The sequence below is a fragment of the Periplaneta americana genome, chromosome 12 (genome assembly GCF_040183065.1).
Source record: "Periplaneta americana isolate PAMFEO1 chromosome 12, P.americana_PAMFEO1_priV1, whole genome shotgun sequence".
NCBI classification, from domain to species: Eukaryota; Metazoa; Arthropoda; class Insecta; order Blattodea; family Blattidae; genus Periplaneta; species Periplaneta americana.
The window spans coordinates 66,830,114-66,846,444 of record NC_091128.1 but is presented as its reverse complement, the minus strand read 5'-3'; the positions used below and the strand labels follow the sequence as shown (position 1 = coordinate 66,846,444).

At 36.1% G+C, this 16,331-nt stretch overlaps 1 protein-coding gene across 4 annotated transcripts in view; it reads left to right on the top strand.

Annotated features, from left to right (window-relative positions):
- The window catches only part of LOC138710511 (solute carrier family 23 member 1-like), a 340,117-nt gene that overhangs the window by 270,549 nt on the left and 53,237 nt on the right, over nt 1-16,331 (top strand). For all 4 annotated transcript variants that reach the window (XM_069841457.1, XM_069841458.1, XM_069841456.1 and 1 more), the window contains 2 exons: nt 11,472-11,613; nt 13,238-13,351. In XM_069841457.1, coding sequence (XP_069697558.1) covers nt 11,472-11,613; nt 13,238-13,351 — 256 coding nt within the window. The remainder of the gene's footprint in view (nt 1-11,471; nt 11,614-13,237; nt 13,352-16,331) is intronic.

Genomic DNA, 16,331 nt, shown 5'->3' with positions numbered 1-16,331 from the left:
CCTTATCTGCTGATTGAAGGCAGGCTGTGGTGTGTGGAGGAAGACAAAACATGCATAATCCGTTTTCTACTGCAAAGTTAAGAGTGTCAGGGTTACAACTATGTGAATTACGTCCATCTACTATCAAAATTGCAGATGCATGCTTATTGATGTAGAAATAAACAACGAAGTTCTTGATTATTGAGAATAATATACCAGGTGTGATCATTAAATTCCGGGATTGTGTCTGCTATGGGCGAAGGGATCACGACACGCGTGCGCAGCAGTGACACTAGACGACCGTGAAGAGACGCGACACAAAGTTTCGACGCGCTATCTTCATTGAGACCTGTGTTACACAAGGTTTTGTTAGCACGTGCATCCGCGCATTTGCGAAATCACGATGGACTGGAAACTGGAGCAGAGAACCAACGTCAATTCTTTGGAAAATCGGCAACCGTAACCCATGGAATGTTGAAGCAAGCCTATGGCAATGAAGCAGTGAGTCAGGCGAGGTGTTTTGAGTGGCATTCGCGTTTCAGAAATGGCAGAACATCGCTGAAGGACGACAAGAGGCCAGGTCGACCACACAAGTGCAACACCGCCGAAAATGTTGAAAAAATTCGACAAATTGTGCATAATGATCCTCACATACATTTTCAATATGAACGACCACAACTCTGGACAAAGAACAAATGGATGCTCCATGACGACACTGCGCCAGCTCACAAAGCTCTCGCAATATTCCAGTTTTGCACCCGTAATAAGATGGTCGGCGTTCCTCACCCCCGTATTCACCAGATTTGGCCACCTGCGTCTTTTTTGTTTTTGTTTCCGAAAATGAAATTCAATCTAAAGGGTCACCGTTTTGGCACTGTGGAGGAGATCCAACGTGAATCGCAAAAGGTGCTTGACAGGCTTCAAGAACGCGACTTCCAGGAGGCATTCCAAAAATGGCAGACACGTTGGGATCAGTGTATAGCTGCCCAAGTGGACTACCTTGAAGGGGATGGCAGCCAAATTTAAATGAGGTAGTTTTATTTCCACTTATGGGACAGGTCTCGGAATTTAATGATCATACCTCGTATCCCCGTTAATGTAGGCAGACTGCTTGTTGAAGTACGCCTTACTGACAGCAGGCAGTTATTCTTTCAGTCATTATTGTCCTCACTCCTTTTATAATGATACTTGGAGCAGGACTGCTTGGAGGAAAGTAGTTCCCTGTCGAATTGAAGCAGGCCACAAGGATAATGGTTTCTCCCTTTTCTTTAGGGTAAATGCAATGCACCACTTTGCGTTCTTTGAGTGCTATGACGTATTTCGCTCTTGTAATCATTTGTAGGCCATTTTCATCAAGATTGAAGAGTCATTTTTATGAAATGTATTGCTTGCCCATATTCCGCCGAACATTAGCGCCCATATTATCCTGACATGTATGGTTTACTTTCAACAGTTGGCATTACTGTAAACTATTCACAAAAGAACGTCTGACGCAATAGAACGGCAGTTCAAGATGTGTATTCTGTATGTATACTATTAGATTTAAACTATTTTCTAAAGTTCATGTGTAATCTATTGCATAATATAACATACATAAAATAAGCATTGTGAAATTTTAGTATACTTTGATGTCAATACTCACGTTTTAGATGGCTGTTTTAACAACAATACGAGACAATACTGCACAGCGCGGTTCCCACAGCAACCATTACGATACTCTCACTTTATACTACAGAGGTGTAAAAATTATTAGAATAATCTTAATTTTAAAGGTTCTTTAATAGTTCCTTCACAAATATTAATTGAATTGATGAATATTGGTATATATTACTATACTGATGTAGGATATATTTACTACTAACAATGCCGGAAAGCATTGTTGTACATTGGTATTTTTCTTATTTTACAATTATTGTTATGGGAATTCAGAAATTATTATATTATGTTGACGGAATTGGAAACATAAAAAATTATATGCACAAAACAGATGTATACGTTCATTTGAGTCGACCTGGTTGGCAAGTTGGTATAGCGCTGGCCTTCTATGCCCAAAGTTGCGGGTTCGATCCCGGGCCAGGTCGATGGCATTTAAGTGTGCTTAAATGCGACAGGCTCATGTCAGTAGATTTACTGGCATGTAAAAGAACTCCTGCGGGACAAAATTCCGGCACATCCGGCGACGCTAATATAACCTCTGCAGTTGCGAGCGTCGTTAAATAAAACATAACATTTTTTTAACGTTCATTTGAACCTTCCCAACAATGTAAACGCAAAGAACAATTTGTTTAAAGCATTTCTTAACTAATTTTTTATGTTTCCAATTCCGCCAACATAATATAGGCCTAATAATTTCTGAATTCCCATAACAATTGTAAAATAAGAAAAATACCAATGTACAACAATGCTTTCCAGCATTGTTAGTAGTAAATATATCCTACATCAGTATAGTAATATTATATAACAATATTCATCAATTGAATGAATATTTGTGAAGGAACTATTAAAAAAACCTTTAAAATTAAGATTATTCTAATAATTTTCACACCTCTGTAACTGTTATTAGCAAAGCTCGGAAATTGGGGACTTGTGTCTTTGCACGTGACTAAGCGACCGGACTTCAATGTCAACATACTCCCGCTTCCAGCACGGAGGTACTGTCAGGTCTGCTACAAAAGTGGTTTCTGGCTGCGACAACATATTGATAATATTATGGTACGTTGAAATACGTAATTTCATAGCATATATATATATATATATATATATATATATATAATAAAAATAAACATGAGGAATATATCAAATTTCCTGTTCTGCTGTGTACATTTTATTACAGTGTATGACTACCTACATTCGAAGATTTTTCGGTAGCAGACTTAAAATACTGAATGTTTTCACTGTTACTGTTTTGTTCGATTTTCAGCAGTTGCTAGCTGATCTCGTATCTGAGAAAGATAAGTATATCCTAAATTGTTTCGAAAATAGTTTTCAATTAGTGTGTCACTACTAGGGCAAGCCCCTCTGCGTTTCGATCCATGGCTATGCACAGATTTTTCTACAATTTGAGGGACTACAATTCCTTTCAATGAATTTCGTTTCCAGCCTCTAGTTTGTGTGTGTCACAACTTACAAAATATAAACTCTCCATTCGAAAAAAAATAATGTATCTCCTCCGAATTCTCCATGAAATTCTGTATCTTAAATTTAAAACAAAATGTATTTTCGAACTTCTATAATACCCATTCGAAATAACACGTATTTTCTATTTCCTCAAACAGACCGTTTACCTTTAATTCTCAATGTCATTGGCTTCGACATAACAGTTTCTTCGTCCGTCTTCCTGTCATTAGTTGTGGCCACTTTCTTAGTACACACGACTGTCCCTGAGCACTTGCAGCGTGAGCTTTGTGTATGTTGTACCTGTAACCTTACTCATGCACACGACACAAGTCCCCAAGTTCCGAGCTTTGGTTATTAGCGAAGAAACATAATTCGTTGCAAGAGTTTCGACATGAAAACGTAATATTGCCCATATTCCCCCAATTCCCTTATGATTATGTCTCGTGACCAGAATATTGTACGAAATGGAAATATAAAAATTGGAAATTTATCCTTTGAAGAGGTGGAAAAATTCAAATGTCTTGGAGCAAGAGTAGCAAATATATATGACACTTGGGAGGAAATTAAACGCAGAATAAATATGGGAAATGCGTGTTGTTATTCGGTTGAGAAACTTTTATCATTCAATCTGCTCTCAAACAAACTAATGTTAGAATTTATAAAACAATTATATTACCGGTTCTGTTGCATGCTTGTGAAACTTGGACTCTCACTTTGAGAGAGGAACAGAGGTTAAGGGTGTTTGAGAATAAGATGTTTAGGAAAATAATTGGGGCTAAGAGAGAGGAAGTTACAAGAGAATGGAGAAAATTACATAACGCAGAACTGCATGCATTTTATTCTTCATCTGACGTAATTAGGAACATTAAATCCAGACGTTTGAGATGGACAGGGCATGTAGCACGTATAGACGAATCCAGAAATGCATATAGAGTGTAAGTTGGGAAGCCGGAGGGAATAAGACGTTTGGGGAGGCCGAGACGTATTTGGGAGGATAATATTAAAATAGATTTGAGGGACGTGAAATATGATTGTATAGACTGGATTAATCTTGCTCAGGATAGGACCGATGATGAGCTTATGTGAGGGCGGCAATGAACCTCCGGATTCCTTAAAAACTACTACTACTACTACTACTACTACTACTATTATTATTATTATTATTATTATTATTATTATTATTATTTTATTAGAGTGTTTGATTAATATTGAAATATGTTAAAAAAAAAGGGAGTGCATTATATTTTCTATTTGTGTTTTTTTGGATTTGTCACCTCGTCAGCCATCATTTTATTTGTATTTATTTCTATTATTTAATTTATCAATAATATTACTCTTCACCAAAGAGAACATGGTTGTATGGAAGACTAATCATGTTATAAAATAAATAAACATTATGTTCTTCAGTTCAAGGTTCCACGTTTTATTGATTATTTTATTCACTTTCCGTAATAGTAAATAATTCTGTGCGTTATTTTTAAGGGCTTTAGGCAGTGCTTCGTGGAGCCCGTTTCTTTCTATCTTCTTTTTTTTAGCTGCAGCGTTTAACGTTTACATCACAAGTTAATTTATTAGCCGTTAGTATTATAAATTATTTTATCAATTTTATTTCATCTGTCATATATAACAACACTGAAGGTTAAATAGGCCTTTAATATAAAAAAAAAACTCCCCAAATAGCTGTAATCACGCAAATAAAATTTGCAACCGCCATTTTACAATGAAGAGAAGCACTTTTTTGTCGTCAATTGGCAAAGCGAAAGCTCTTTACTACAACGCTTTTAAAACACGCTTGATTTCACTTTCAAAGTACGTTCTAAAATCGACTTAATCTATCCAAATTTTATATCTGCCGTCAGAAATTTGTACTCGGAGCAACCGAGTAATGATGTCACAGTGCCTGCTCCATACCGAACCGCTCCGTCCCCAGCCCTACGATACATAAGTGTTCAGCCAGTCGTTAGCAAGATAAAGCAAATAGTAACACACAGTAAATGTCACAGACTGACTTACTCGCAACAATCGGATTCCTTGCTGGATATATTATTTATTTGCTAAGAATTTATTTTTAGGTCCCCAAAGATATCAGTAATTAATAATAAATGTTGATTGATATTTTATAAGCTTTATATTTATGTAGTTTCTTTTATACTCATTCCAGCCTTTTAATATTACAAGAATTTTAGCATAATAGTACCATGATTCCTCAGATTTCGAGCTCATATATTCAATATTGCCAGTGAATATGAGTGTAAGTTTCAGAATAAGCTCACAAAGTATGGGCCTACAGTATATGGATTTAATATACCTACGGTACCGAACCTTGACGACATCAATAAATAATAAAATTCTGAAGAAATGTCTGCAGTAAGGAGAACGCATCAATCATGACAGTAACCTTGAGTCACATTAGAGAGACTAAACATTGATGTTCAGAAAATTGAGGACACGCAATTGAGCCTAATGCACGTTATAAAATATTCATGAGAAGATTTGAATGCGCCTGTAATATCTTGGATTATTAAGGTATTATTACATATTTCATGAGAACTGAATGCAAACTAGAGACAAGGAAATAATACCCAGTCACTGTATGATCTGTATAGTCATGATTATAGTATGGTCTAGTCCACCGCTGTAGAGTAACGATTAACACGTCTGACCGTGAAACGAGTGTACCCGGGTTCAAATCTTGGTTGGGACAAATTACCTGGTAGGGATGTTTTCCGAGTTTTTTCCGCAACCAATTGAACCAGAATTGCTGGGTAACCTTCGACGCTGGATCTCGAATTCATTTGGCCACCATGAATTCAGGTACAGGATGATTCACGAGAATTTATAGCCATTCACGGGCCTTATTTCCGAAGACATTTTTAGCAAAAAAATGACATATAAACATTTGTTCTAATCTCAATATTTTCAGAGTTACATTAATTTGAAGTTGTTTGTAAAATACCATTATTATTTAGTTTTAAGGGTAAAAGAATATTACAGATAAAGAATGAACTATTCAGGAGTATCATTATTTATTTAATTGGATAGTATTCTGAAGCTAAATTGTGTTGTGAATTCCATAATTGCTTCGTACAGAATTTCTTTTATCGATTTTGGACTAAAAATTACATTTTTCCTACGCATTTATCACAACAATTGTTACAAATCACGCCACTCTTGTAAATTCTTTGAGACTGTACATAATGATGCATAATTAAACTGTAAAGAATAAAGTTCCTAAAGTCGTATAATTTGTAAAAAATTTTTTGATAAGTGCGTAAGAATGATGTAATTTTTAGTTAAAAATTGAAAAATGAAATCTGTATAAAGCAAGTAACAACATATTTTTAGCTTCAGAACACTAGCCAATTAAAGAAATGATACTTCTGAATAGTTCATTCTCTATAACATTCTTTTACCCTTAAAACTAAAGGAAAAACTTACTTAAACTTCAAATGAGTGTAACTCTGAAAATACTGAGATTAGGACACAAGTTTACATGCCATTTTTTGCTCAGAATGTCTTCGAAAATAAACTCCGAAGTAAATCCTCGTCAATCACCCTGTATAACATCATCATCATCAACATCATCATCATCATCATCATCATCATCATCATCATCATCATCATCATCATCATCATCATGTATGAAGTGCAAAATAAAATTAAGGTGACATTTAACATTTAATTTTTTAAGGTGACATGTATTTATTAAGCCTGACGAGTTACTCCCTTGGTTTGAATTGTAAATTATTTAAAAATAACGTGCAAGAGGATCTTAGACTAGAAATGTTTAGCTTAAATGTAGTTCTGTTTATAAGTATACATAAGGGTGTAATTATTTGTCTTCTTTGAACTGTTGTATCAGTGAAGCGAGGTGAGTCAATGAAGTTATGGTTTTACAGTGCAGTGAATAGTTCCGATCAGTGATAATTTATAGCGTCAATGAAATGTGTTCTATAGCGTCAGTGAAATGTGTCCTAAAGTGTCAGTGAAATGCGTCATAGTGCCACTACAGTGAGTGAAATGAGAGTAAAGTGAAAGACTATTGAAACTTATGTAGGGCCTATAAATATGTAGGTTGTATTGTAAAATTGGGTTATTTTATGTTTTATTATTAATTGTAATTATTATGTTAAATTGTATTGTGTATTTTTATTGTATTGTGTATATAATTGTATTGTTTATTGTATAATTGTATTATGTATTGTAATTTTATTGTGTATTGTTTATATTGTGTATACCACTGCCACCGGGTGCTTGCCCACTTGCAGTATAAATAAATACATACATCATCATCATCATCATCATCATCATGCATACCATATCCCGGATTAAGTTCGCAGTGCAACGTGCTGTACTTGTACAAAAGCGCGACCGTTAGGCTGCAATATCATTCACAGAATAGGAATGGTAAACAAAATAAACATCAGGCTGCAATATAAGCCTTCGGGTCCGTCCTCCGTGAAAAGAGAAAAAAATAGTATTGTCTGATCTTTTGCTAGGTAACATAACAGTATGTCGACCAAAAGTTTAAAACTATACATAAATTTAACATTATTTAGCTTTTTTATATCGAATTAAAATGCATGAGGGCACTGCGTCCTTAATAGATCTACTGCGTTCTCAAACTAGGCGCATTTGCAACCCACACCAGCCGATTACATTAAGGTTCACTGCGTACCCAGGTTTCGAGTAGACAACTCCACTCGTTCCTAGGTCAGCACCATACCTGCATCGCCAGCCTAATATGTGGAAACGGGAGAACCCCGAGAAGAAACCCCAACTGCGACCTTGTCTTTTCAATCAAAAATTCCAGGCCTGATCGGGACTCGAACCTGGACTGCCACGGCTGGGGTTATGGAATGGAACGGAATTTATGGGAGGGGGGGCACTATGACTCAGCACTGCGATCTGTTACGATCTATTGCGCTAATCTTCAAGCTAGACGTATTCCCGAACCAACACGGGCAGACTACACTAAGTTTTGCAGCGTACCAAGTTTCGAGCAAACCACACCACTCGTCCCTAGACCAGCCCCCGGCGGCGATCGGGAAATGCTATGGAATGATGACGAAATGGATAAATGGTGACGGAATGATGTAGATGCGTAACATGAGGAAAAACGGGAGAACCCTGGGAAAAACCCCCCACTGCGACCTTGTTCGCCGTAAGTGTCAGATCTGACCGGGACTCGATCCCAGGCAGCCTGCGTGACAGGCTGGATGTCTGACCACTCAGCCACCGCAGAGGTATGGTAGGGTTAATTTTGTTCTAAGTAATAGATATTATAAACATTTATGAATTATCCAGAAGAGATGTTACTCCCACATTTACATTTACAATAGTTGGTGGTGAAGCTGTATAACTTTACACAACAGACTATTTTTTATTCATAAAATTCACATAATATTCTAACTCATAATTATCTAATCTATGCTTTCCGATGTCAGAAATTAGAGGAATTATTCAAAATAACACCATGGTAACGAGTATAGCCCGGATTTATATAAACTAAAAGTTAATATTGTTAGTCGCTATTGTTTATGAACATAAAAAACCACACCCCCACTCCTTTTAGATAGCATTCTCGTCATTAAGTATTTTCCTTTGGTACCTTTAAGACTCTTCAAAGCCACCGGCGTAGCTCTGGCGGTAGCGTACTTGCCTGCTGATCCGGAGTTGCGCTAGGTCGGGGTTCAATTCCCTCTTGGGCTGATTACCTGGTTGGGTTTTTCCGAAGTTTCCTCTAACAGTAAGGCGAATGTCAGATAATCTATGGTGAATTCTCGACCTCCTCTCGCCAAATACCATCTCACTATCACCAATTCCATCGGCGCTATATAACCCAGTAGTTGATGTAGCGTCATTAAATAACAAAGTAAAAACAACAGCCTTTAATCCTCCAAACGTCTTTAAAATGACTGTGTTTGTTTCATGGTCATCTTAGATTCAAGCATCCTCATTTCAATGCCTGTATAAAGGTTGAACCTTTAGTAATATAGTTAATTTAAGAAGTTATTCTTAGAAATATTTCAAAGAAACAAGTTTAATACAATTTTGCTCGTTTTTGCTTCCTTTTGGAGATAAAAATTGTTTTATATAAAAAAATTTCATAACGTGTTTTGGGAAAGACGTTGATTTAATTTCCAATATATTCATTCAATTTAAGAAAGCATATCGTATTATGATCATAAATGATTGAAAGAATTTTGTTTTGTCCTTTAAATGTGCAGAAATTTGATCCGAATAAATGCTAAATTTGGTTCTGCAAAGGAATTTTACAACGTTACATTTGTTCGAATCAAATTTCTGCACATTAAATGAACAGAACTAAAATTCTTTCAATACTTTATTATCGTAATACTCTGCTCTCTTAAACTGATTGAACATGTTGGGAATTAAATCAATGGCTTTCCCAAAACACGCTTTGAAATAGTTCTTACAATACAATTTCTATCTCGAAAAGGAAGCAAAAACGAGCAAAATTGTATTAAAGTTTTTTGTTTGATATCTAAAAAAAAATAACCCCCTGAAATTAATAACATTACTTAGGGTTTACCCTATACTATACGCTCTAAGTAAAACAATTCTTTCACAACATTTTAATTATTGGCATTGCAATATTAGATTCGTCGGTTAACACATTTTAGGGCTACACTATGTGTTGGAATCGGGGAATTATCAGTTGCGCGCAAGAAATATTTCTACGTGATTTGAGTGTATCAACTACGCTCGACGATCAGTATAGGGAGTAGGCCCACGTTATTTGCACACTATTATCTTTTCGCACCACTACCCTTTCCCAATTTATAGAGACTTAGGACTCTCTGCGTAGCGGGAATGATATTAAAAATTATGTCAATCGTACATTAATTTAGTACTTGTCAAGGAATTGAAAATGATCATACCAATAACTTCATAGTCATTTTTTTTATAAATAACAAACACTCTTTAGAAAAGCGATTCTACTAATTTTCTCTTTGTTATAGGTCTATTTATTAATAAGCTCTTCAGTATACTACTTACGTTTTTCATATTTGGGATTCATTCTAGGAACATTATTTCTAATTTATGTTAATGTAGCTTGTATGTGTCTGAATGTCACCAAAGTTATAAATATGAGGATGTACACAATTAAAATGAAGCGAAAAGCTTTATAAAATGCCTTAGGGTGTTAGGCGTAATAGTATCTAAAGTGCAAATCTCGGAAGGAATTAATCAATCAAATCAGGAGATATGAAGTTATTTATTAAATAATCAGCAAAGTGTGTCACACTTTCATTTACTAGTTGGATACTAAACATATCTTCAACAAAAGCATATTCTACATCTTCGGTGGTAGAAAGGTTAAACCAAATATGCATCAAATGCAGCCATTTACAAATTTCACTGTTACACGCGCGCAACTGGTGTATTTATAAAGAGAAGGTCCGCGCGCAATTTATGTGTTTGCATCACAGGGGTTCGCGCGCAATTGATTACTTCTTAATCTCTTCACGCGAAATTATGTATATCCTTGGAACTGGGTCCTCTGTTTCTTCTGCTGCTGCAGGGATTTCAGCACTCCTTCATGACCTATAAGTTCTTCGTCCAAAGACCCTCACAATTATTAGCTTTCATTTTCTTTTACAAAATGAAGGGATGGATGCCCACTTACAATAGCTTCCAGGTAGTAACTATTGCCATTTCTAAGCAGAACAGTGTTTGTGAGAGTTCTAAAGATGCTTGGAAGGTACCTTGGTATTTTTTGAGTAATTTCTATATAGGTCTATACAAAATTTTCAACAACTACGGTTACAGTGGCCAAGTTATAAAGTTCAGAAGTGCATAAGATATTGTCCAACTGTGGTCAAGATTCAAGTCAGACAGGCGATCAACTTGCAAAGTAAATTCTATATTATAAACGAATTGAAATTTGTAGGTTCCATAAAAATGTGGCCAATTAAGACAGGTGGTGATTATGCAGGGTATGTCTTCATAGTGTATTATACTCGTATTATTTGTGATAGCCTATGTAGCTGTTATCTGATGTCATTTCATTTGCGTTCACATGCCGGTAATGTAAATCTGCAAGGGGTCTTAATAGTCTCATCACAGCAGCTTCCATACTTCTGATTTGGTTTGCTGTGAAAGTCCTTGCTTGGGATCCGTACAACAAGGAAATAATTGCCAGGGTTTTGTAAAATAAATTTAGAACTTTTTCAGATTTCACTTTTTTAATCAATATTTTTTATAGTTCCCAGGAGCTGTTGAAATTTTGCTAATTTATTGTCTGTACCGCGGCCTAGATAAACAAATCTTTCCTAAAATGCTAAAATTACTCTTTGTAGGATATAAATGTACTATTTAGTTACCTGTCAATAACATTAATTCTGCAGGTCCTGCTTACTATCATGTTGATGTGGGGCGTGTGTGGACTATTAACATTGTCCGGAAATCTTCCAGTGGGGCACCCGGCCAGGACAGATGTCAAAATACGGATCATCGAGGATTCTCCATGGTTCCGGTTTCCTTACCCAGGTAACTAAATGGTTGAACACAGAAATTTACAAAGAAGATAATAAAAAGAGATAACTCATTCCGTTAAACTCGCTTTTCCTTCGGGTTTCCAAATAGTAGGTTAACGTTGAAATACCGATAAGTCAAACCGGAAATTTCAGTGAACAAATGCGGTATTTGGACAGATTCTCTCGTAATACTTCCGTTCGTCTATCGTCATCTCACCAATTTTCGTCACTTCATAATCATCCTTATTGTCACTATAGTTAGAGGGAAGGTACTCCTCATCCAGGAGACTATCTTTCTGGGATACCTACCAGAGTCTGCATCCGAGGTGTAGCCACTGCAATCTCCGATAATGAACAGAAGTGCAAATAATCATCAATTCGCCTGCGACATAGGCCTATGCATATTGTAGACTGTAGACTATAGCCTACAAGTGTCTGAACATAAACAGATGTACAACGTGATATATTTTCAGAGAATTATTTCTGACGAGTGATAAAACTTTATGTAGTGAGTCAACTATGTATTTAAGCGTTGTAAAGGATTTAAAATACGACCGGCGTTCAGCCATATCGGCGAAATACTGTATGTCATTTCTGACAACCACAGAGGGCATGTAACATCAAACCTGCCAATCTACGCGAGATGAAATGCGGGAGACAGGAATTTAGTAGGAGGTATCCTTTATAATAATAATAATAATAATAATAATAATAATAATAATAATAATAATAATAATAATAATAATAATAGTAAATAGTAATAATAATAATAATTACAATTATAATAATGGGATGAAAACATGACATCAAGCACGAAAGCTATGCGATCCCTATAAATCACCGAGATGCGGGAGAATGGAAGTCGTGAGATAATTATGGGCGACTCGCACATTATTCCTGAAAGTCAGTAGATGTGTAATTTAACCAGATACAACCACAAACTAAAGAAAACACACCTACAATAGAGACCTGCTTCTGACTCGGCTAGTCCCTTTGTCTTGTAGTGTTTATACTTTTGGATTTTGTTTATGTACATAATTGAAGTTATTTTTTAAACCACATATTTCAGGTGATCTCTACTTACTGGAAACTTGTGTAATTCAAATATAATCAATATAGGAATAACCATTGTTAAATTTTCTGTAAATATATTAAGGAATCGTTTATATGGACAATGCTCACATGTGTTAGGTCTATAAATGTTGTAAAATGGTAATTTTTTTAATTACTCGTAATTATTAATATTCTAATGAAGATTTTGTGTAATAATTCTTTTAATTATTATATTATTATTATTATTATTATTATTATTATTATTATTAATAATATTAATAAAAATAGATTAGCATCGTACTAGAAATAAGAAATATCCCATTTTTATATTCTGGATAATCAACACGATAAACTCGCTTTCAGTCAAATTTCAAGCAGATAGTGTGATATTTATTACATCATATAAAGCATCTGTGAGCATATTCCTTGAGTATTTTTGATTTCTCTGTTGTTATCATATCATTATTTCTCCTTCATTGCCAACATATCATGTCAGCATCTTTGAGAGGATGTCAGTCTTCACATCGTTTGCATCAACTTGTACTTTACCTCAATGAACATAGAACTAATTATTTATGAAACAGGACAATGGGGCGTGCCCACCGTAACTGCAGCAGGCGTGTTGGGAATGCTGGCTGGTGTATTGGCTTGTACAGTGGAATCAATCAGCTACTATCCCACTACAGCGAGGATGTGCGGTAAGTTACAGCTTCTCTCCCATCACATATTAACCTTTTCATATGCAGAGCTCTGTTCATATGTAGCGTTATGTGTTTTCTAATACGAAAACATAGCAGAAATAGAAGCAGTTTCACTACCGGCGTGGCTCAGTCGGTTAAGGCGCTTGCCTGCCGGTCTGAAGTTGCGTTCGGGCGCGGGTTCGATCCCTGCTTGGGCTGATTACCTGGTTGGGTTTTTTCCGAGGTTTTCCCCAACCGTAATGTGAATGCAAGGTAATCTATGGCGAATCCTCGGTCTCATCTCGCCAAATATCATCTCGCTATCACCAATCTCATCGACGCTAAATAACATAGTAGTTGATACAGCGTCGTTAAATAACCAAATAAAAAAAAAATAATATTGTTATGACTTGAGAAAGTCTGGGTAGGTACTAGGTAGACTTAAAAATGGAAAATACTATTTTCCTTGCTATATCAAGTACAAAGAAAAATTATTGCGATGCTGCAAAATACACAGGCGAATCATTCAGTCAGTCAGTCGTGAATACGTTTGTAACTTCGGTCCAGTAGCAGGATGCCTTCCGGACACATTTTCAAGCGAGTTTTGTCGCGCCTATAATTTCTAAACTGCACGATATATTCCAATAAAGTATTCTTCGTTTGGTTTCCTCGAGTGCAGTTCGATCAATTCTTTGCATGTCCAATTAACAAATTTGTTGTTTTCTGTTAATAGAACTCTGACACCCACCGCCATCTTGCAACTATTACTTCTTTCGCTTGTGTGCACGTCGATAATACTGCCATCTAGCGGTGAAAAATTCAGATGTCTCATTAAAAAATGTACGTACTTGTAACTTACAGAATATCCTTCTTGAAAATATCAATAATTATTAAAATATATATACATCCGTTTTATTTTAATTTCTGCTAAAGTAATTGTAGGCATCTATTTAAAGCGTACCTATAAATTATAAAAGACGTCTAATATATTACTTTTTACATAACGTTAATAGTGATTTTTGTGTAGTAAAAAAAGTTCATTTGGTTATTTGGTACGGGTCTGTGGATATAGAGGGAAAAGTTGGATCGGTGTCGGGTAGAGTTCCCGGGTAGCTCAGTTGGTAGAGCGTTGGTACGTTTAACTAAAGGGCCCGGGTTCGATACCCGGCCCCGGAAAAATTTTTACCTCAAAATTATTCAAATCAACTTTACAGGGAGTTATACCTGAAAGATTGATTTGCATAATACACGTCACTGTTCGTTAATAGAAAACCACAATTTAAGTCACACAGAGTTAGTGTGCACTCAATGTTGGTTGCTTGACGGTTGTCAGCCCACTTTGAGGTCTGTGGATATAGAGGGAAAAGTTGGGTCGGTGTCGGTAGAGTTCCCGGGTAGCTCAGTTGGTAGAGCGTTAGTACGTTTAACCAAAGGTCCCGGGTTCGATACCCGGCCCCGGAACAATTTTACCTCAAAATTATTCACATCAACTTTACAGGGAATTATACCTGAAAGATTGATTTGCATAACACGTCACTGTTCGTTAATAGAAAACCACAATTTAAGTTCACAGAGTTATAGTCGGAGGCAGCGATCTTGGCAGATGACCGCAATGACATTTCCAGTAGGCGAGCCAATGTTTTGTGAGAACTGCAAGAATGAATTGCGATAAGGCTGTTTGCCGTTTATTTATTCACACTCGCCTCTCGTATCGTCATTATTAATTAATAAACACACCACAGTACAGTCCGATTCATGGGAGTGCCGTAAATGACTTTCATTCGCCTCCTGCATTTTCTAAATTAAGGGGAAGAAAGCATTGCATAACCAGAGCCAAGAAATTATTGCAACTGTTCATTACTTCATGAAGCGACAGGCGAAAAATAGATATGAGTTGTGCCGAATTGTCTTCATTAATAACAAACTTTCATGAAGTACGAGAATGAGTTGCGGAAGCGACAGGAATCGACACGTTGGATAAATAACCGAAAGAATAGGTATGCTGAAATAAGAAAATACGTAATTCAATAATCTACGAGATTCGATCCGATACTGTGGATTGAGTCTCGGCGTAGCTCAGTGGTTACAGATCCTAGTGGGATTCATTCTTGATAGTAGAAGAGAAGCAATTCTCCTTAATAGATTTACAATCTAGTTCTTGGATATATTCATATTCGTAAAGGTCCTAATAAGGTTGGTTTTATTGGTATTTTGCAGCCTTTCAGAGATGCAATTAAGCTGGGAGTCACGAGTTCGATACTCGGCCCCCGGAGCGAATTTTCTCAATTAATAACCTGTGGTAATTCGATAAACCAAGCAAGAAATCTCATGTTCCAAAAGTCTTAATGGAAGCAGATGAATATGAGAGTTTAATTTAATGATTTAAATCACGCGTAGCACGTGTTTACAAGGAATGATAATAGATCACAAGAAAAGCCGTCGATTCGTTTGTGTTTTTTAGTCTGAGCTTGGTAAGTTGTCGAGCTTGATTGATGAATTTTTTATACCGTAATAATTCGTATACCTGTCGCATCTCGCCGTTAACCGATTTAAATATTTATTTATTTATTAAGACGTTCCCATTATCAATTACGTAACGCAAAAAATGTTTAATTTTTTCACTATCTTCATAATATGTGTCAGCAATTTCGCTTCTTCTCCAATAAGATACAGAGTCCTTTTTCTTTGTGGCGGTCTTTTGAAAAGAATGGCCAGGATTTAAATTATCCTTTTCGTTTTTTGACTAATAGACTTCAGCACCATAAGGAAAGGGATGGATGAAAATTTGGTAATTTTTGGGGGAATTTTTTTTAAGGAAATGAATCTATGCTGACTACTTAGACCTTGCACTCTGACGAAGGTTTAGAATCCTACGGCGGTTGTGTCATTAATTACACTAGCCTGCGAATTTCAACTTTGTGTTTGTTGCCTAAACTAAGTAAAGTGATTTTATATAATGTCGATGTGCTGAATCCGAATTTTCAGTCCATTTGCTTCT